Here is a 22,760-nt window from a genome sequence, read left to right on the forward strand (position 1 = left end):
TACCTTCGAATAGTGTTGAGAAATGTGGTTTCAATATTGAAAATATTTTTTATAGTCTTGAAATATATTTTCATACTTATTTATAAAGTTTAAAGCTTAAAAAATAATGTAGATCGAAAGATCTATGAAAACTTGCAAATCTTTAAAATTCACGATAAAAAATGCGTTACAAAATACACTATTTCCAAAACTTGAAATCCATTTTTGTGATCATGTCTATCCATCGTGGTGTCAATATGATCAAAATGAGGATATTTGGGGATCTAAACAACCTATTTTAGTAAAAAAATTGAGGCATGCTCGAATTTAATTGTTTAGAGCCTCGATACTATATAAACTTTTCCCAAAAAATATTGTATTACAAAAACAAAGTTATATAAGTGTCCAAAATTTGTTGAGTACAATTATATATTGATCTATAGTGTGAGTGTCATAACAAAACCTATATATATGGATAGTGATTTCATGCAACAGTTTTACAGTAATATAAATGAAATGATATTTAAAAATCATTATTAGGGCCATTTGTTTGGCCCAAAATTTAAAATAGGCTATCTTCTCACAAAAATAATAAATTTTTTTTTTGTCTTTGTTAGGGGGATGAGAGATGGCCAAGTGGGTTGTTTATCCTTCTCAAACAACCACTTGCACAAGGAAGCATGAATACGAAAAATCAAGAACTCATTATGTCGATGGTGAAGTATAGAACCAAAATTAAATGGAATTTTAATAGAATAATATGTATTTTACTTGGAAAAGGTGAAATACTGGGCATTAATTGTTGAGAATTTTATCGAGGGAAAACTATCAAAATACCCATTAGATATGAAGTATTTAACAATTTTCCATAATGAAACTATTCAAACTCAAGACCGTGCGATTTTCTATTAGGCATTTTTACATTAAACCAAACGATTTGCACAAAATATTAAATTGTTCATCTCAAATGAGTAAATTGATAAAGTTCCCTGTAATTTATAAACGGATTTTCATGTGTGTTTGTGCAAATGTGATTTATGCAAACTGGATTTCCAATTTGATCGAACGGTTGAGAATGAGTGAGCAACAAATTGATTATGATACAATAGAAGTTGTTGATGTCATTTCATGAGATTATTTCCAGTCCACAGTTAGTTATTTTATCAATATGAGACAACTGCGAGTCTTTTTGAATTTTCACAAATGATCGGATATATACTATCTTTTTCTCACAAAGTCATGGAGTTCTAACCAAACATGTACAAGTACCTTGTGAATGTGTTCAAAAGGACGAATAGGACCCCATTTTCCCCATGTATGAGGTCAAATTTGACATGAAAATGTATTTTACTACATTAATATTGAGAGATCATAATAAATTAGTAGTGACTTTTCAAACTAGAGAGAACTTTTAAATGGGTGTCGTTTGTGTACGGCCTAGGCCTAAACAATTAAAACTTTCAAATAGTGCTCAAATATGATGTTTTAGAATAATAAATTTATCTAAAATTTATTTTCATTTCTAATTACAAAATTTATATGTTTTAAAAGAATAATGATCCTATGAGACCCTCCCACATCTATGTGTGTAGGATCCCAAATGATCACTATTAAATTTGGTACCGATTTATAGAAAAGTCAAGTCCCACACCCATATGATAATTTTTTTAGAGTTATGCGTTAAATTTAATGGTTATTCTTTGAAGTCCTACACACATGGGTGTGGGAGGGTCTCATAGGGTCATTACTCATTTAAAAATAATGTACATCGAAACATTTAAAATTTGACGATCTAAATAATACATTACAAGACACACTATTTCCAAGATTTGAAATCTATTTTTTCTCGTGTCAATCAATCTTGAGGTTGAGATGATTGAAATGAAAGTTTTAAACATCCAAAACAATCTATTTTTACGTAATTTTAAGGCGTCCCCTAATTTGATTATTTAGGGTTTGAGGGGTTGTTAGCAAATAAGATTTTCACGGACACAATATGTATTTTGCACTTTCATCAATTTAGAAAAGGGCAAAAAACATACAATCAAAATAAGTTAATCACTGTAATTTTTTTTTTTTAATAAACAATAAAACTATTTAAATAAGTAAGTCATTGTAATTTTTTATTTTTATTTTAAAATAAACAATAAGACTATTTATCTTTGATACAAGGTGGTCTAAATTACTTACAACTGTAGGATGTGAAATTTGATAGCTTGGATGTAATATAAAGTTCAAAAAAATTTATTTTGAAATTTGAGTTTGATCAATAGAATAATTACAACCACCTAATTTTATATTTAATAGTCAAGATTAATGTGACTAAAAATAAATAGTAAAAAACCACCGTAAAATTGAGAAACCAATCGTCATTCGATTTAGTCAATACGGTTAAGTAAAAAAGCGACCAAAAACCAACGTCGTGCTGACCTCTCTCTCTCTCTCTCTAAATGATTCTATCCCGTATTTCTCTCCACCCTCTCCGAATTCCACCGTCTCTTCATTATCTACAGAGAGAAAATGAAAACAATATGTAGCTCTCGTGCATAGAGAGAGAGAGAGAGAGAGAGAAAAGTAAGAAGTGGGTCTTTTCATTTATTTTTTTTGGACAGAGACCAGTAAAAACTGGGTCTTTTCAATATATATTTTTCTTTGCAGAAAGAGGGAGAGTGGTTTATCGAGATAGGGGTGAGAGGAGAGAGAAAGAGAAGAGGTGCGTTTAGAGACAGAAGTAATATGTCTTATACTCTCAACAATCGGCGGCCATAAGGTATCCAAAGCTTGACGGGGAAGAGAGAGATGTTTGCGGGTCAAGTTAAGGAGGGCAGAGGAGGAGAGAGATAAAGAGCTGGAGGAGAGAGAAACGGAGAACAAATTTTTTTTTTGATAATTTGGATTGATTGATTCGTTGTTTTCGTGTGGGGGGAAGAGAGACAGATGGAGATGGGTGGGTTATCAGTGCGGAGATGGTGGTGATGAGAGAGAGAGTGGTAATCGGGGAAGAAGAGGAGGGATATGAAGAATGAGGGGAGATCAGGAAAGGGAGGAGGAGGAGGAGGAGGGGGTTTGCTACCAAATTCTCTCAGGATCTTATCTTCATGTCTCAAGACTGTGTCATCAAATGCAACCACCGTAGCTTCCACCGTGTGCTCCGCTGGTGCCTCTGTTGCTGCCTCCATTTCTCCTCATGAAGATGAGAGAGACCAGGTTTTCATTCTCCTCCTTATTCTCTTCTCTCTCTCTCTCTCTCGTGTTTCTTCTTATGAATTCGTTCGTATTTTATAAGGCCCCGCTTCTTATCTTGCTCATTTGTTTGTTATTCAGTCAGTTTTTTTTTTTTTTTTTTGAAGTTGGGTCTTGATAATTTTGGTAGCTTTTTATATTTTTTGTGGTTTGTTTCTGATGATCTGCCCATGCATGGATCTCTGTTCAATCGGTATTTTTTTTTTTCTATTAAATATGTTTCTATTGTTTTTATTTTGAGATGGGGGTTGCTTATTTGATGATTCATGCTTGTGGCTTCCTTTCTTTTTGGCCTTGATTGGGCATGTATGATAGATCTTATTTGATTGAATCCATTTTGATGAAATTATTTGATTACTTCTTTGGCTAGGATTGTGCTTGTTTTATGAATCTTATTCTATTTTTGTTTTGAAATTTATGTTTGTGTGTGCAATTATCCAGTTTGTGGGGCCCAAGTTTTTGTTGATTGGGCACTTATCTGGCTAAGGATTATCAGTTATGGATAGCCTTTTTTATTATTTTGCCTTTTACCTTTGATTTTGTAAAAAAATTAAAATTATATTGATTTGTATGTTTTGTAAATTGTTGGTTTAATACAGATAGTGAGATAATTGTATGAATCGTTGTCAAACATGTTGAGATAGATTTAGTAGTACCAGAAACTTTGACCACTTTTCCATGGATCATGCATTTGCTTAAGGATGTTTTTCTCTGTCGTTGTAAGGTGCAGCTAAAAAAAATGTCTAAGAGGGACATTGATTTGTACGAGTTGCATGAGGTCTCAAAAGTACGTCTATGACACAAACATCACGAATCAATCGGAACTGGGTCTCTCATAAAGAATACTCGTCTTCATTGGTATTATCTGGGAATTGAGATTGCTCAGACATGTAATGGATACGTTCTTTAGAGAGAGAGCCATTATGCATGTGATTCTTGTTCCCCATAGGTCTATGGACATTCCTTTGAAGCTACATCTCTTAGAAGCAGATATTCTCATTTTTGCGTTGAATCTGTACCTGGATGCAGTAGAATATTCAAATGGGTTGATTGACGGAATACTTATAGTTCCATAATTTGCTTGTATATCTTTATTTGGATGATAATTATGGCATTGTGTCTCACATTTGTATGATGTATGGACTATAAGGTCTTCGTTCTCAACTTAAGAGTCTTAGACTTCTTCTTGCCTATCTTCTATGATAGCCTCAAGGGCATATACAAACTACTTCAAATGTAGGGTTTCCTACATTTTGCATGCCATAATGATATGTGGCTGTGCATATGATTCCATTCCCTCTATTCAAATCCGAGTTTTTCCAACATGTTATACAAAAGATGCTGGCATGGATGCTATCCTTATTCGCAAGGCCAATGTGGTTATGTATTTCTTTTCGATTTTCCACTTTTCTTACTTGTTTCTACTTGAACAGGTACAATGGGCTGGATTTGACAGGCTGGAGATTGGTCCATCCATGTTCAAACATGTCCTTTTACTTGGTTACTCAACTGGGTTTCAGGTCCTTGATGTGGATGATGCTTCCAATTTTCAGGAACTGGTTTCAAAGCGTGATGGTGCTGTTACATTCTTACAAATGCAGCCCATACCGGCAAAGACCGACGGGGAAGAAGGATTCAGAGAATCCCATCCTCTATTGTTGGTTGTTGCGGGTGATGGAACCTTTAACACTGTACAGATTCATGACGGTTCATCAACTCATACTCAACAAGGAGGCAATGTTCCAAATCCCACTGTTGTACGGTTTTATTCACTAAGGTCTCATAACTACGTACACGTGCTGAGATTTCGATCCACAGTTTTTGCTATACGTTGCAGTCCTCGAATTGTGGCTGTGGCCATTGCAGCCCAAGTAAGTAGCCCAAAAATTTCCTTCACCAGCAGAGATAACACACAAGAGGAATAGATTTTTAATGGAATGTTGGATGAATATGAGTCTTTTAGCTTTTGTTCCCTTTTCTTTTGTCTTCACTACTCTCATATTTCCTTTGTCTTTTTCCTCTCCCTCTCTTTCCTCCCCCATTTTCCCTCTCTATCTATCCATTCTTCCTCTCCCTTCCTCTCTCTTTTACCCATCCTCTCTCTCATCATCTCCCTTTCTCTTTTTTTCCCTTATTTTCCTACGTATTATTGCATATATGCTTGTTTGTGCTGGGTGCAAATTGTTTTATAACTCCCATTGTTGATTAATATACATTACTCTCTAATTGACTAATATATATTATCCATTAAAATGAGCCTCATAGGGTGACTGCTATCCTTTTCTCTGTGGCAGATATACTGCTTTGATGCTGTCACTCTTGAAAATAAGTTCAGTGTACTCACGTATCCTATCACTTTGAATGGACAAGGAGTGGTAGGGGTTAATATAGGCTATGGTCCAATGGCTGTAGGTCCAAGTTGGTTGGCTTATGCTTCAAACCATGCCTTAACGTCAAACACTGGGCGTCTAAGCCCTCAGAATCTGTCACCCTCTCCTGGTGTTAGTCCATCAACTTCTCCTGGAAACGGGAGCTTGGTGGCCCGCTATGCAAAGGAGTCTACCAAACAAATTGCAGCTGGGATAATTAATTTGGGAGATATTGGATACAAGACTTTTTCTAAATATTATCAAGAACTTTTACCAGATGGTTCCAACTCTCCCGTATCATCAAACGCAAATTGGAAAGTAAACAGAGTTGTATCAGGTTCACATCCAAGTGAAACAGATAATGCCGGGATGGTGAGTGTTATTGGATTTCAGTTTTCGATTGGTAAATATGATGTTCTCTATCACTATCAACAATTATTGAGAAATTGGCTCCTCCTCCACCTGCCACGAAGAAAATAAACTTTTTCTCATGTTAGCTACACAAGGATATTCTTTTTTTGGGGGTGGGGGAATTCACAAATAAATCATGTTTTATATTTTACAGTCAAGTCCCATTTTTCAAGAACATAAAAATGTATTTAGTTTTTGGGGATAGTTTGGTAATTTTATTTATTTTAAATTATTTTTTAATATATTTTTTAGTTGTGTAATGGTGAGAAGTATGGACATACAAAGTTTGAGCTTTGGGGGGGTGGGGGAATTCACAAATAAATCATGTTTTATATTTTACAGTCAAGTTCCATTTTTCAATAACATAAAAATGTATTTAGTTTTTGGGGGTAGTTTGGTAATTTTATTTATTTTAAATTATTTTTTAATATATTTTTTAGTTGTGTAATGGTGAGAAGTGCGGACATACAAAGTTTGAGCTTAATCAAATATATAGAAAAAAAGATAAAAACTAAAATTTACTTTATGGTCTTAAATTAATATTTGATTGTAAATATGAAATATATGTGACCATTTTTAATATAAAAACTAAAAAATGTGTAAATTTCCCTTTTTTGAGAACAAAACATTTATCTATTGTTTATATATCTAAACCAGTGATTTAAAAATCGGCGAGTCGTAACAGACTCGCCCGAGTCGGCACGGGAATCGGTTACCCCGTGCCGATTTTAGTGTAAAATCGGGAACCGCCTGGTTCTAGAACAGAACCGGCTGGTTCTACAGAGTGATCTGCTTGTGACGTCATACTCGGGTGAAAATCGCTCGTATGACGTCACATAGCGAGTTAGCACGTGCCAAAACAACACCGATTCTCTGTAGTCCACACATGGGACTACAGTTTCCCACTGGCTGCGCGTGGATGGCAACCTCGAGAAACTTACAAAGCAATTTATAGACGCAAAACTAAAACTTGTTATTTGGATGTGGGATAATTCCCATGTTGCGTTAAATTATGACAGAATTTGGATAAGTACTATTAATATTAAAAGCAGTTACACTTGCGCTGATGTGGCGGAGTGGTTATCACTTCCATGATAGAGCCTTCACTTCTCAAGTTCGATTCCGCCTTGGACACATTTTATTTTATTTTTGTTGACAACAAAAACTCTTTCTATTAACAATTTTTTTTACTAAATTTATTCTATAAATCGAAAAAATTAATTTTTTTTAAAGAAATTTATTCCATTTGAAATCTCTATCTTTCTATTAACAATCTCTTTTACTAAATTTATTCTAGAAATTTAAAAAATTAAAATTTTGAAAAATTAAAGTGTTCTTTTGAAAATTGGTATGCATTCTAATAAATTCTAACCAAATTTTTATTTTATTTATTAATTTTTGCATTATAAATCTTGTAATTTATTATCTTTCTTACAGTTCTCAATAATACATTTTAAATTAGATCGTATTTCAAAATATTTTGGATTTATTATTATTTGTATAATAAAATAATTATAAAATTTAAACCAACAATTTTAATTTCAGTATATAACATTATAGTTAGTTAGGTTGTAATAAATTTGGATTATAGTTAGTTTGTAATAATTTGGGTTTTTTTAGGGGATTAGGGCTTTCCGCCAATTTGAGATTTTGATGGCCATTTTTTATCGATTAAATCTACTCTTTATAGTAGTCTATGTATGATTATATATTTTATCCAAGAGAATTATATGATTTTTCTTATGTGTGATGCAAATTTAATGGTTAACATAAGTTTATACAGAGAAAAAACATATCAATATTCACAAATTGATGAAAAAAGTGAAAGTTAACAATGAAGTACCCTCATTTCTTATTGGATTCCTAAAAGACAAGATTTATAATTAATTTTAACAATTTTTTTGGATTTTCTTAGAGCTTAATCCGACCGGGTCGGCCGATTACCGATCCGGATCGCCGATTCATCGATCCGGATGGGTTTTTGAAGTGCCCGATCCGGGGCACCGATCCGTTTTTTAAATCACTAATCTAAACAATTAGTCCTTTTGCAGGTTGCTGTTAGGGATTTTACTTCAAAAGCTATTATTGCACATTTCAAAGCTCATACGAGTCCCATATCTGCCATAAGTTTTGACCCGAGTGGTACTCTTTTAGTTACTGCATCTGTGCATGGAAACAACTTAAATGTCTTCCGCATTATTCCATCTCGTGTCCAAAATAGTTCGACAACCTATGACTGGAGTTCATCACACGTGCATCTTTACAAGCTATACCGTGGACTCACAACAGCTGTAAGCGCCTAACTCTCATTTTAGCTAATTTAGAGTCTGATTTGTTTTGTATTCCTGTATATGTATACAATTATGGTTGCTTATTTTTTGGTAATGTTTCCCATATGAGTCTGACTTGTGGTTACTTATTTTGTTGTAATGTTTATCAGGTCATACAAGACATTGTTTTCAGCAATTACAGTCAGTGGGTTGCAATTATCTCGTCGAGGGGGACCTGCCATATATTTGCTCTTTCTCCTTTCGGAGGGGATGTTGGTGTTCATAGTTTTACTGCTCGCGAGAATGAATTCCATTCTTTGCCAAATTTATTTTTACCATGGTGGTCAACCTCAGGGTCTTTAAGTACTAATCAGCATAACTTTCCACCTCCTCCAGCCCCAATTACCCTAGCCACTGTAAGCAGGATAAAAAATGGTAATGGCGGTTGGCTAAACACAGTTAGTGGTGTTGCAGCCTCTGCAACAGGGAAGGCACACTCGCCTTCTGGTGCGATGGCTGCAGTTTTCCACAATTCAATTATTATTGGGCTTCAATCAAATACCTCGAGAGACAATTTACTGGAGAATTTATTGGTATATTCTCCTTCAGGCCACGTGATTCAATATGTCTTATTTCCATCCTCTGGAACTGACGTTTCTTATAGCAATGGTTCAAGAATTGGACCTGGGTCTTTGAGCCCTAATAGAGATGAGGAACTCAAGGTTCTTGCTGAGCCTGTTCAATGGTGGGATGTTTGTCGGAGAACAAGTTGGCCTGAAAGAGAGGAAAATATCTCTGGCATCACGCACAGTTTACCTTCAGTTAATGGAATGCCGATTGATAATGTCAGTTATAGCAATGATGAAACAAGTTCCTGTGGTTTGCCTAGGAATGGGGTGATAGCAAATGATTCCGTGAAATGTGATGAGAAATTTCATGTTTATATATCCAATGCTGAAGTGCAGATAAATTCAGGAAGAATTCCAATATGGCAAAAATCTAAGGTAAAAACTTTAATAAAGTCATTTAATTATTTACTGAACATATCACTCATGAGATGGCATCCTAGTGTTCTATGTTGGTATTCTATAATGTTGAGAACAAGTTATTATGTGCATGCCAGATACGTTTCTATCTGATGATGCCTACATCGGCTGATGAGAAATTCGGTATGAATGGTAACTATGGAGGGGAAATAGAGATTGAGAAGATCCCAATTTGTGAGGTTGAAATAAGGAGAAAAGATCTATTACCAGTCTTTGATCATTTTCGCAGCTTTCAATCAGACCAGAGTGGAAGGTACATGTTATCCCCATAACTATTGTTTCACCAATTGTTTGAATAGAGGTGGCTTCTAAATGCTCTAGATTTTAGTTTGTCGAGGTAACATTATTGTGTTCATGCCGTGTTTTAATAATGGACATAAACAACATGTTTTACTTCCACTCACCCACAAACCAAATAATAATTATAACAATATCTATTGTTATTATGTACTAAGCGAGAAGGGGGCTTTTTTTATTTTTGTGACAAGTGTCTTTTGTTACGTCAATTTTTCCCTATTGATTTTTAATTTATGCTTTGTTCTTTCGCTATCTATTTCAATCTTTTTTTTTTTGATAGTTATCTTTCTTGTGCACTAACTCTATCACTAATTGTCTGTCATTTATCCTTTCATCATTATCTATATTATCACAAATTATATGATTATAAAAATTATGAATTATTACTTTTATATATCTTGTATAATGTTATTAACAGCTTATTAGAATTCAAATTAAATATTGCTAATTTAGTTTTATTAAATGATTTAATTTATAATTAAGTTCATGAATAATGCGAATATTATAAACATAATTAGTAGGTGTTCTAATCTACAAATCATTCCATGGTGTAATTATAACATGCAAGAATACTATGATTATACTATCAATCATCATCATTCGATCCTTATACTATAATTATAATATCGTACTGTAATTATAATCATATATCAATAACACTAGAATTATAAATATCTTTATCATGATTAGTTCCTTATTATTTGGAGAGTTTTTTGGTTAATATTGTAAATATGGTGAAATTCATGCCATGGTAAAATATTATTCTTATTTTGTTTCTTTAAAAAAAATCAACTGTCACATTGCATAAAAAGAGAGTTGTTTTTCTCTTATATATATATATATATATATATATATATTTATATATATGTTGAACGGTAACTGCTAGTAGTGGGTTAGCAATTTTTGAAACCGTTTGCAGTTTTCAAAAGGGGTTAGCATTGGTAGGAATGGAAACTGAAACGGGTAGCTGAGTCACAGGTGGTGCTACCACCTTGACCTCAACCCCATTCCTAATTCATGATATTGGTTTTTATAATACTTCTATCAATATTATTATAAAAAAAAAGATAAAAAATCTATCAATATTATATTATGTATAATATTTCAATGTGACCTGCGAAGCAGGTGCATGTTACAAGTAGTAACAATAATATAGTAACAATAATGACAATAATAGTTATGACAATATAATTATTGTCGTCGTCGTCATCAGCATTATTAAATGAGGAACAATAATAATGGAGTTTTCTTGATATTTTCTGTAGTAATTTTGTTCCCTTTTTATTGTAAATTATGTTGTTGGCATTGGGAATTGGATTTTTGAAATAATACACCCAGTAGTATTTATCTTGTTCCTTGAAATGCTGCTGCTCAAAGTCTAGTGTGACTGAATGATTTATGATCATGCCTGATCATCTATATATTTTATTTTGCTTTGTAGCCTATGTGAGCCTTACTTGCTCATATCAACCTGGCTGGCTTCACCTTTTTATGCTTATCGGGCCTTCTTATGTGGAGTGGATGGTCTTGTTCATGCGTCTTCTTGAGGTCTAGTCCTCTCTTACATAGGTTATGCGTGACGTTTGGACTACCTGTGATGTTTGGACTACCTGATATTGATATTTTATAGTTATGAGGAGAAAGTTAGTCATTGTTGTTCCAATATGTGATTTAACTTATGATTAACCACTCACTAGTCTTGGATTACTAGACTGGAATCAAGTCTAGGGAACCATATAAGTTTGAACGAGTCTAAAAGCTATCAAACTATATAAGCAACTTCAGTAAATCAAACATGCAAACTGGGAATTCTCCTTAATTTAATTGAGATGAGATTTTGAATCTAGAATGGATTGGAATCTGTCCTTTAGCAAAATCAGTCGAATGAAATTGGTTTCCAATCAAATCCAAGGCTAATCTAAAACTTAAAGTGAAGAAGAAGGTGTAGAATAGCCTTGAATGAATTCTGGAAGGAACCCTGCTATTAGATCTAGGGTTTTGAGTTTAGAGAAGGAACCAAGGTTTGGATTTTTGAAGGATTTGTTTGGGTCCAATTTTAGGGAGGGCAGATGGTTTATTTAGGGTTTCTGTGGATTTTGGACAGGGCACATGGTGTTTGGTGGTTTAAGGTAGGATGAATATAGAAGAAGAAAGAAGAAAACATGAAAAGAGAAAGGAGAAATAGGAAAAAGATGAGAATACAAAGAGAATAAGGAAGGGCAAAGAGAATGGGAACGAGGAAGGGAATAAGAAGGGAAAGCGAGAAAGAATTAGAAAGAAGAAAATAATATGGAAAATGAGGAAGAGGGAGAAAGAAGAGTTTGGAAACGAGAAGGGAAGAACAAAGAGAAGAGAATTGAAGGTTACCTTGGAAGGGAGCAACCTTTTGGTTGATGCTATCAAGCCTGCTCAATGGCCTTCAGTCAATGGAGATGAAGAAAAGCCCTTTTGAGGGTTTTTTTTCTAAATGTTTCTTCATCAAAACAATCACCATGAACAAGGAGAGAAGATTTGGGGCATGAAATTTGATATACTCCAGGCTTTAAAAGTAGTTGAATTTCAGGTGCTTCAATTGCTCATTACTCAAACCATGGTTTCACGAATGTCATCTTTGAACAATATTTTAGAGAGCTGAATCCCTCAAAATCAGATACGGTTTTGAGGTTGCAATATACCAAGTCAAAAAACACTAAAGATATACTATAAATAAAAGTAGATTACAATTTGTACAATGGATATTGATCAAAGAACCATTTTTAATGATTTTATGTAAGTGTTTACATGATAAATTGATGCAGGACAACATGGCTCTTATTTTTGAATTTTTATTGTGAAATTTTAAGGGTGTATTTTTGGAATTTTCTAGGATTATTTTTAGGATTTTTAATTTTTTTTGGGATTCTAGGGTTTTTTTTTTAGGATTTAGTAATTGTTTAGAGTAGTAGTTGGAGTGCTTATAGAATTATTTGTTTTTGTTAGGGGGTTAAAATGTCATTAAAGTTTTTATTTTAATTAGGGATTTTATTTCTATAAGAATTAGCACTTATAGGGTTCTAACTAGAATTATTTGTTTTTGTTTTAGTAAGGTTTTTTATTGTAACTAAGGGCCTATGTAGAGAATTTAGAAGAGAGATTTGAGTTATTATTGAGAAAGACTGTTTTCTTGAGTTCTTGTGGACTTTGGAGAGTGCTTAAGCTAGGCTTGTTAGCTTCTTTAATTTTCCAATCAATAGATTATTGGATTTTCTTCCTTATGATATTCTTCCTACATTAATTGGTATTAGAGTGTAGGGTTTTGTGATTGTTAAGGGCCGTGTTTTTTATCGGCCTAGGGTTTGTGATTTTGGTGAAGCCATAGCAACAAGAAGACGTCGAGGAAGTGGAGTTCTGTGGGATCTACTTTGCAATACCGGAGATGAAGAAATGAAAGACCTTAGAAGGCAGGTTCAACAACTTGTACAACAATTCTCAGACATTACTCATGGGCAAGGTTGTTGTTTTTTCCGCCAAGAAGATGTCGAGTACAACCCTTTTCACCTACGTTCTCAGAGGAGTCAAGTGAGGTGGAGAGTGACCTAAGAACTTGATGTGGGGACCATACTCTAGGGTTTCCAACATGAAGGTGGACATTCCTGATTTTAACAAGTTAATGACCATAACTAGATGATAGGCGATCTAGCTATTTGTGAGTCTAATATGGTTTGTGATATTTAGGAAGCCTGCCTATAGAAAATCTTTAGTTTCATGAAGTTGTTTCCAAAATCAGCAGGTTGTAGATTGAGATTCGCCACCAATCTTCAATACATGCTCATATGAACATAAAGATCTCTCCGGAAGTCCGATCAGTGATAAGGTTCAAGATAAAGATCTCAAGCACATCGAAGAGGTGGAGCATTCAAAAGATTTAGGGCATTGAAATTATAGTATAGTGGAAATGTGGTTGATTCATAAACCACAAAATGTGGGCCTTGATTTAGAGAGTAATGGAATAGATGTCAAAAAAGCCTCTTAAGGCATGAGAATTGATTTTGAAGTTTTGTACACGATTTTCATTGTAAGTTCAAGGATAGCCAAATTTCATAAAATTTGTATTGATTTTTGAATATGGATAGTAGGATATGTTTCTTGAGGATTTCTTCTTACCACTAGTAATATTTGAGCCAACAAAGAAGAAGACGTTGAAGGAGGTTTTGATACTGAATTCATCTTAGCCTATTTCAAAACTCAAGGATGAGTTTTCTCCAACTAGGGGAGATTGATGGAGGACAAGATGCCTCGTATTTTTTATTTTTTCTTATTAAATTTTAGTGATGTAATTTTGGATTTTTTTGAGGTTATTTTTTAAGATTTTTAATTTTTTTTTAGGATTCTAGGAGTTTTTAATATTAATTGGATTTTGGAAATTTTTTAGGAAGTAGTTAGAGTGCTTATGGAATTACTTGTTTATCAATGGTAAAAATATCATTACGAATTCTATTTTAATTAGGGCTTTTATTTCTATTAGAATTAGGATTCCTTGGGTTGTAAGAAAGGTCTTTTGTTATAAATAGCGTCTATGTAGAGACTTTATAATAAATATTTGAGTTACTGTTTAGAAACACTTTTTCGTTGAGTTCTTATGAATTCCGTAGAGCCATTGAAGCTAGGGTTGATATAATTTTGAATCAGTAAATTATTTGATTTTCTTCCCTGCAAAATTCTTCCTACATCATAAATGGATCCATCATAAATTCTTCCTACATCATAAATGGATCCATCCTGATAAGTTTAAAACAAGTTATTGTAGGCCTCTCTTTGTTGAAAAAGGAGCCATTGATCAAGATGAAAGCTATAAAACCTCATTGGTTTGTAAGTCCTAAGCTCTAGAATGGGGCTTTCATGGAGCAAGAGGGAAGTGTCTGTTATTCTAGCATCGTTGAGGTTAAGATGGGTATTGAAGCCATGCATCTTGTTTGATAAAATGAAGGTTCTTGCTTTGTGTAAGAGAGAAAATGTCATTTTCATTAGAGAGAGAACTGATACTATTTGCTCAAGCTGCAGTAGCAATCAATACAATGTTATCAAATGCGGCTGCATAACTCATTATACGGCTGTATAATCATTATCTGGCAATGGGTGCATTGCCTCCACTTGCATATGGGGGATAACCATTATCAAATGCGGCACATAGCTGCATATGCGGCCGCATCACACAAGGGGTGGTGAATATGCATATGCGCCCCTACTCATGGACAGAAAAAAACAGTTTTGAGGGGACTGAATTTGAAAAGAAAAATGACAAAAAAGTTATGTGCTTCCAAATCTTTGAAAAAAATTTGGGGTTTTTTCTTGAATCTTTGGTGGATTGTTTGATAGTCTTTTGGGTTTTAGTTTGAAGATTTTATAGTGAAGATTCAACAAGTATTCGAAGTATTCAAGGTCTAGAAGATTAAATCCAAGAAACCAAAATTCCTTTTGGTTTGGGGTTCGGAACCTCGGATCATCATTTTTGGTGTTTATTTCCTATTAGTATTGTTTTGGAACAATTTCTTCTTCTTGATCAAGTAACAACGATCCAGCGTGGAAATATTCGAGACTCAACAATCCCAAGGATCGAAATAGTATTTCGTATGCTATGTGAGAAAAGATTTGCTGGGGGTATGTTCCTGCAAAAAATGCATCTTTTTGGAATTACCGGGAATGTGACATTATGCCCTCAGGCAACCTAAGAGAGATTAGGGCATATATTTGGATAGCCTTAAAAAGAAAAAAGAAAAGAAAACGCTGAAACAAAAAGAATTGGTAAATGAAATTCTTGTGTGCTGATGATGAAGAAGATGAAGACTTCGAAGTTGGAAGAGGACATAGAATTATAATGTAGAGGGTTATAAAGTCAGTAAGCTAAGAGAAAGTGCTTACCCTTGCTTTGAAAGCGCAACCGCTTTTTCTTCTTCTTTCCTTTAAGAACAGTAAGCGTCTTTATTATGATCATTTCTAGTGAAGATCAGCCTTGCAAAGAACAGCCTTGGTACACATGTAGGGCATAGAAGACCACTCTGTAAGGAGTTTGTAAGTTATGTTATGTCATGGTTATGAGGATGTAGTGGTAAACATGGGAGTGTGAAGTATTTTTGGTCTTTGGAGGTTATGTTAAATTAAATTGTTTATTCTCGTTAATACTGGAAAGGATTGGTTATATTACATCACATGTAAGACAATATACTTAGGTTGATGAGGAATCGGGTTTGGTTTGAGGCGGCAGCAGCTGGGTTTTTTTTTTTCTTTTTCCTCTAAAAAAAACCCTTGTCAAAAAAAAATATACTTGGGTTGATAATCCAGGAAATTGGAAAGATTGAGGAAGATGTCACGCATAGAATTAGAGCTGAGTAGGCGAAGTGGAGATGTGCAACTGGAGTTTTATGTGATCGTCACGAACCAATGAAGTTGAAGAGAAGTTCTATTGAACAACTGTGAAACCAACTTTGTTTTGTGCGGCAGAATGTTGAGAAGTCAAGAAACAACATACCCATAGGATGAGTGTAGCTAAGATGATGATGTTGAGATGGATGAGTGACAAGACAAGAAGGGATAGAATTCGAAAATAAATACATTCGGGAGAATCTAGGTGTGACTCTAATAGGTGATAAGATGAGGGAAAGGGGAGTTTGATGGGCTGGCTATGTGTAGCACAAACCCAATACAACACATGTTAAGAGGTGCTAGTTGGTTTAAGTGGAAAGCTCAAAAAGGGCAAGGGGAATACCCAAAAGGGCATTGATTGGAGGTAGTAAGAAAATATATGGGGACTTATGGCCTCATTGAGGGTATGACCTTTGAGAGAGTAGAATGGCGGACCATGATTCGTGCAGCTGACCCCAAATAGTTGGGAAAAAGTTCTAATGATGATGATGATGATGTTAGACAATACACTATGTTATTCTTTATCAGACAATCATGTTATCAGGCGACTCAGATAGCTAATATATTAGAGGAAAGTACTGCTGTCACATAAGTCGCACATTTGTGTTTTCCTCTGTGTTTTTACATTTTTATGATTTTTATAATTTTTTTAAATTTATTGATTGCATCGCCTATGATGTGCTCTCTTCGGACCGCATCAATCTGCATTCCAATCTCTCATCGGACTCCCGATTGCATCAAGTGTGCATCCCACATTTGATAACATTGCATCAACATGAGAATGCCGATGAACAATATATGATAAGTAATAAGCTTGATATTGCAGTGTGCAAAAGACCTTGAGAACAATAAAGTCTTTTCTAGAGGTTTCTTCTCTTCTCTTCAGATCCTGAATCCTATAGAAATCCAAAATGCCCAATATTAGTTAGAGTACCCTCCCATTCCTCTCTGCATCTCAACTTGAAAGAGAAGATGTGATAGCGAATGGAGAAACCCTTTAGGTGCCAAAACAAGTGAACGTCCTTGTAGAAGGTAATTAAGTATATAGTTGGGCTTTGAGCATCCTACAATGGGAGAGAATGCAAGAGGGAATTGGTTTTTTTGGAGAGAAGAACATAGAACTTTTAGCGAGTATTTGCTCCTTCAGAGAAAATGGAATGAATCCTCTCTTCCATTCTCGCCATTTGTTTTCCAAACCAGTGGGGTTTTATAGCTATAATCTTGATCAATGGATCCTTTTTCTAACAAAGAGGGATCAAGTTAGAAAGAATATTTCGGTGATGATTTTGATAAAAACTTTAAAAATGGGTTGTTTGATTGAGATGAGTCATACCATTATTCTTCTCTTTTTCTTTTTCTGCGCAAGATGTCTTCTTATTATATATATGGTTCTTATTATTATATATATATAGGTGATAAGATGATAAGATATCCTCTCCCTCACACAATTCCCATGAGATTTGTGTTAAGGCAGCCCAGAGGCTGGGTGCTTTACATGAGTAAAAGAGGAAAGAGAAAAAAAAATTTAAGGAAAAAGTTTTTATGAGGTCTCAACCTTATACTACAGAAGTAAGGTGGATGTCAAAAACCCACTGAAAAAGGTTGTTCTGAACTTGGAAGACCTTCCAATTGATCATCTTGACCTCGAAATGTTTGGATATGAAAAAAAATGATTTCGAGTCCCGCAAATAGTGCATATTGTAATGCATTATTTGAAGCGTCAATTTCAAGATTTTCTAGTGGTTGTAGATCTCCTCAATATCATTTTTAGAACTTAAAATTTCACAAGATGACCTGAAAATAGATTTTCATACTACCACAAGGGTTTCTAACAACAAAACTGCATTTTTCGGCACGTTTTTTAGGTGCGTGTTACTTTGATTATTTAAAGTTGGCGCCTTATTCAAACCCCACCCAAAAGTAAAACAATTTATTACTCGAATATGTGGCCCTCAAGTGGAGTCTAAAAAGGAGGGGGTGTGAGCTGTGAAAGTGTGAGGGAGAGGATTTTCGAAGGCAGATAAAAGAAAACACCAACAACCAACATGTCCATTTGCAACAGACAATCCAAAATAAAAAAAAACAAAAGGGTGCTAAGCATGTATGTCCGTTTGGACCATTTTTGCTAAAGCATCAACAGCTGAATTCGCTTCCTGCCAGGTATGACGGAAGGCCACTGGAAGTGGTATGCAGAAATGGAAAAAGCGGTCAAAGATATGCATTAGTCTCTAGGGGCATTGGGAAATTCTTGTAGCTTAAGATATGATATTCTTTGAGTCTCTTTTGATCCGAGATGTGTCATGCAAATCGCATTCTTCTTTGTTCTCTTGTGTGTCTTTAGTGTCTTTGGACTTGGTTAGCTTAAACCTTCATCAGTTTTGAAGGTTTTTAGCTCACTCAAATATCTCTTTCTAAAACTTGTTACCTTCAATGATGACAATGACATTCTTGAGTCCATAGTTTTGGGTAGTGAGCAACTGGAGCACGTGGAATTAAATATTGCCATGGCCTTGAGTCTATTGAATTACATGCCCAGATCTTGTTTTCTCCTTGTTTGTGGCAGCTTTTCCGTTAAAGAAACTTTCAAGGAAAGAGACAGAGGGCCTCAAAGTGGGTCTACCCCTGAAGCTCAAATAGTGAGTTTCACACTACATTAACCTATAATCATAAGTTTTTAATCAAACTTTTTCGTTTGGGGAGGTTTTTAAATTAGTCAAGTGGGTGATAGGGGGGTTGTCCACCTTTCCCCCATTTTATTAGAAACCCCAGCTAACCTGGGATTCCACAAAACTGTGGAAAAGGGGAAAAGCAGACCACCACTTTCTACTCTTTCCATAGTTCACTGTGGCTTTCCCCATTGCCAACCAGTGAAAGGCTACAGAGACCTGGAAAACAGAGGAATTCCCCCGGTTTTCCAGGTTGTTAAATGTGCCCTTAGTGAATTGGCTGTTATTTTTATCAGTTTGTAGGATGAGCTCAACAATATTATACTGTAGGGCTCTCTGGTATTTAACGTTCATCGTGGAAATGAAAATTATTACTCATTAGAAATTACACAGAACTTTGCATTTTGAAATGCAGTCTTTCTTTTCGATTGTGTATGTAGCTTGCTTACAAGCTTTTCATTTCCCATGCAAAGGGTTGTCCATCTTTCCCCCATTTTATTAGAAACACCAGCTAACCATGGGATTCCACAGAACTGTGGAAAAGGCGAAAAGCAAACCACCACTTTCTGCTCTTTTCCATAGTTCACTGTGGCTTTCCCCATTACCAACAGTGGAAGGCTACAGAGACCTGGAAAACAGAGGAATTCCCCTGATTTTCCAGGTTGTCAAATGTGCCCTTAGTGAAATTGGCTGTTATTTTAATCAGTTTGTAGGATGAGCTCAACAATATTATACTGTAGGGCCCTCTGGTATCTAAAGTTCATGGTGGAAATGAAAATTATTACTCATTAGAAAGTACACAGAACTTTGCATTTTGAAATGCAGTCTTTCTTTTCGATTGTGTTTGTAGTTTGCTTGCAAGCTTTTCATTTCCCATGCAAAACTTTACATGCTCATGCTTAGTGCTAACTTGGACATGAAAAGCTTCTAACATCTTTTTGAGCCAATGATTCTTGATCTTCTTGAAACTCCTCATGCAATATTGTTCTGTGCAACTTTCACACCTGTGTAAGAATGTCGTGGTTTGCAGATGCATTCTCCCCGAATTAACAGATTGCTGCACACAAAGAAACCAAATAGTCGCATTTTGTTGTGGTTATTCGTACTTGCCTTTTGACTGAGCTTCATTTGATATTATGATCCATAGCAATATTTATTTTATCCATAAACTATTGCCTATAAAATGTAAATATATTTACATTTTAATAACTAACAATAGTATTAAGAGATATACAGGTTACATTTAATGGTATCTGTTAAAAAATGGACTGGGAAGAAATAGTATGGTTTTTATAAAAAAAAATACAAAATTGTCAAAATTGCTTCTAATTGCACCATCTTTCTGAGAAAAATATTAATTAGTGGGTATTAGAGGCTATTTGTTATGGGAAAGGTTTCTATACTTCCCTTACAGCATAGAAGATCTATGCTTCCCCTACCATCCAGCCGTCCAATTTTGATCAAGAGTCACTCATCATTTGTTCTTAGATCCATCATCTCAAAGTATTTTATTTTTAGTTTTTTTTATACAAATTGTATGAATATGAAATTTGGTACGTGCCATCTTCTCATTGGGGCGCACTTATAAAAAATATTAGAAATAATTTTTCGATAAAATATAATGACCAAAAACCCTTGAAACTTTCTGGGGTATTTTGGTCATTTTATTTTATTGGAAATATTTTTTAATATTTTCCGCTAGTGCGAGTTTAATAGATTGGACATCCAAAATTTGGTGTCAAAATAGTTTATAGAAAAAAGCTAAAAATAAAATAGTGTAGAGATGTGACATTGTGTTTGGGGCAATCTTAACCCTCCATTCAGAATGGACGGTTGGATAAGGGGAAGTATATAAGTTTTATGCTGTAGGGGAAGCATAGAAATCTTGCCCATTAGTTATACCATTGATTGATCAAGTTGTTCCTGAGTTTTATTTTATTGGATGTTGTTAGTCTATTATAAATTTTAGAATTTTAGTTATTGGAGGGGTTGCTGTATATGACATTATACTTGCATTCTGATGGGATCGATACACAAATTGCTATTTCTGTTCTTTCTGAAAGGTTTCCTCCATCTCTGTTTTAGATGCCCTGTTGGGGGAAGGAATTCTAGTGTGTCAGCGTTGAATGCACATCAGACCAAGGACAAGTTAATGGAAGGATTGGTTCTTAAGAACTCTGCTTCTCATGGTGAGCACAGCATTCATATTGAAAACCCCTATGTTGGGTCTGCCCTAATTTGATTTCTGAGCTTCTATATAGCTTTGCTTCCTTCTATCTTTGCATGTCTGGATTCATTAATATCAGACTCACTAATGGATTGTAGGTTACTCCAAATCAGTTCAGGGTATTCTTGGTAATCCTGATGCATATCAATCCGTAGAAATGCCAACACCAGTTGGGTCTTCAACGAATTCAAATCTGATGAGCCATGACTTCATGAAAGCAACTGATCGAAGAAGCATCGAGGATCACCCTGCTTCACCTCAAATGTTATTATCTACTTGGGGTTCAAACAAGGATTTCCCCACGCAAGATTTTAGGCATTGCAATAATCAGGCTCTTGAAACTATTAAGGATGCAACTCGCAATGGGTTTTCCCTTACATCCTGTGATTCGCTTGGTTTTGAAAGACCTGACACAAAAGTTTTCTTCTTGAGTAATGGGGTCACAAGTAACTGTGTTGATAACAAGAACATAATCTCAAATGCATCAACTCTGAAGAGCCAAACAATTCAGGCTTGTGACAATGGAGACTTGAATGGTGCAATGGACTTTCAAGAGGGGTATTGTAAAATATCCGAGGTTGTTGATTGTCATGAGTCAGCTGAAATTGTTGCTGATGCAAACAGCAGCAGCAGCAGCAGCAGTCACAGGGAGAAAGAGAAGCCTGGGGAAGATGGGGACCATGATAATGATCCAATCGAAGGTGTATTTACCTTTTGTGATGAAGGTTACAGCTGGAAACCATTCTAACCTTTCCTTATAGCAACCTTTCTCTTGCTGGTTTTACTGATTTCTCTCCATGTTTTGAACAGGTTGATTGATCATAACATGGTCTGGAAATTTCTCGTTCCAAAATACGCCTTTTACAGAACAAAGGAATTCTCATTTGAGGATTGGTTACATGTTATAGGATCTTTATGTAGGTGTGCCCTTGAAATGATGGGTTATGGGTTGGTTTGACTCCCACCGAATTATAAAGTATTTACCATTCTAGTCGTCTTGGTTTATTGAAATTGATTACGAGGAGAGAAGGGCAGTCGATTCAAGCATGTGGAGTTTAATACTGATGATGAGAGGTAATTTAGTAAACAGCCCTATGATTGACTGATTTGTCATGTATATATGGTTGTCATGCCATCCAATTAGATGGAGTTTCCATAGCATATGGGGCTAGCATTGGCATGAGGAAGTCTTCTCTGCACAAGCATTATGTTGTACAATCTTTGTTGGGAGTTCCAAATCCCCATGTGTGCCCTTTGTACATAGTTTGTATAGAATTTAGCTGTACTGGCTTAAACAGATGGCTATCAATGAGGAGGGAAATCAAGTGATTCTTTTCCCATCTGAATCCAACTTTTCTTTTTTTAAGCAGTATTTATCAGTTGTGGACTGGCATTTGCTGCCTCCGAGAAGTGTACTTGTAAAATGATCTTCTTGTATCACATTCTCAAGGAAATGCCCTTTTTATATTGGAAACATAAAAAGGAATCCAGAATTATGCTTGGTTCTTCAAGACTCCAACTTGTAGTTGTTTGGTTGGAAGATCTGTTTTCTTCAGTTATTCTTTATATAAGCTTCACTCTTGAGAGTGCACAAATATATTTTTCATATAAGCTTCACTCTTGAGAGTGCACAAATATTTTTTTCATATAAGCTTCACTCTTGAAAGTGCACAAATATCATTTTAACCTACCTATGTATGATACGTCCGTAATACTCTACTCCATAGGTGTATGATGACGGAACCCAGGTCTTGTAATATCTTTACATATTATGCTTGATAGCTGAATAAGATCTTTTTCAGCACCAATTAAGAATCTACACAAAAATTTCACTTTGGTATGCATGATTCTCT

The 22,760-nt window shown here is 34.9% G+C and overlaps 1 protein-coding gene across 6 annotated transcripts; it reads left to right on the forward strand.

Annotated features, from left to right (window-relative positions):
* Positions 1-2,473: 2,473 nt before the first annotated feature.
* LOC18435713 (autophagy-related protein 18h) lies at positions 2,474-22,389 on the forward strand. 6 transcript variants are annotated; one of them, XM_020667939.2, is made up of 9 exons: positions 2,474-3,186; positions 4,656-5,093; positions 5,517-5,963; positions 8,054-8,293; positions 8,443-9,276; positions 9,396-9,571; positions 20,766-20,869; positions 21,006-21,632; positions 21,718-22,389. In XM_020667939.2, the coding sequence occupies exons 1-9, from the start codon at positions 2,995-2,997 to the stop codon at positions 21,720-21,722; spliced, it is 3,063 nt and encodes a 1,020-aa protein (XP_020523598.1). In that variant the 5' UTR covers positions 2,474-2,994; the 3' UTR covers positions 21,723-22,389. The 6 variants fall into 6 exon arrangements, with proteins under 6 accessions (XP_020523598.1, XP_020523600.1, XP_020523599.1 ...); XM_020667941.2 differs by having other exon boundaries at positions 21,006-21,608; XM_020667940.2 differs by having other exon boundaries at positions 21,021-21,632.
* The last annotated feature ends 371 nt before the right edge of the window (positions 22,390-22,760 follow it).

The sequence above is a fragment of the Amborella trichopoda genome, chromosome 12, assembly GCF_054954075.1.
Source record: "Amborella trichopoda isolate Santa Cruz 75 chromosome 12, AtrichopodaSantaCruz75HAP2 v2.0, whole genome shotgun sequence".
NCBI classification, from domain to species: domain Eukaryota; kingdom Viridiplantae; phylum Streptophyta; class Magnoliopsida; order Amborellales; family Amborellaceae; genus Amborella; species Amborella trichopoda.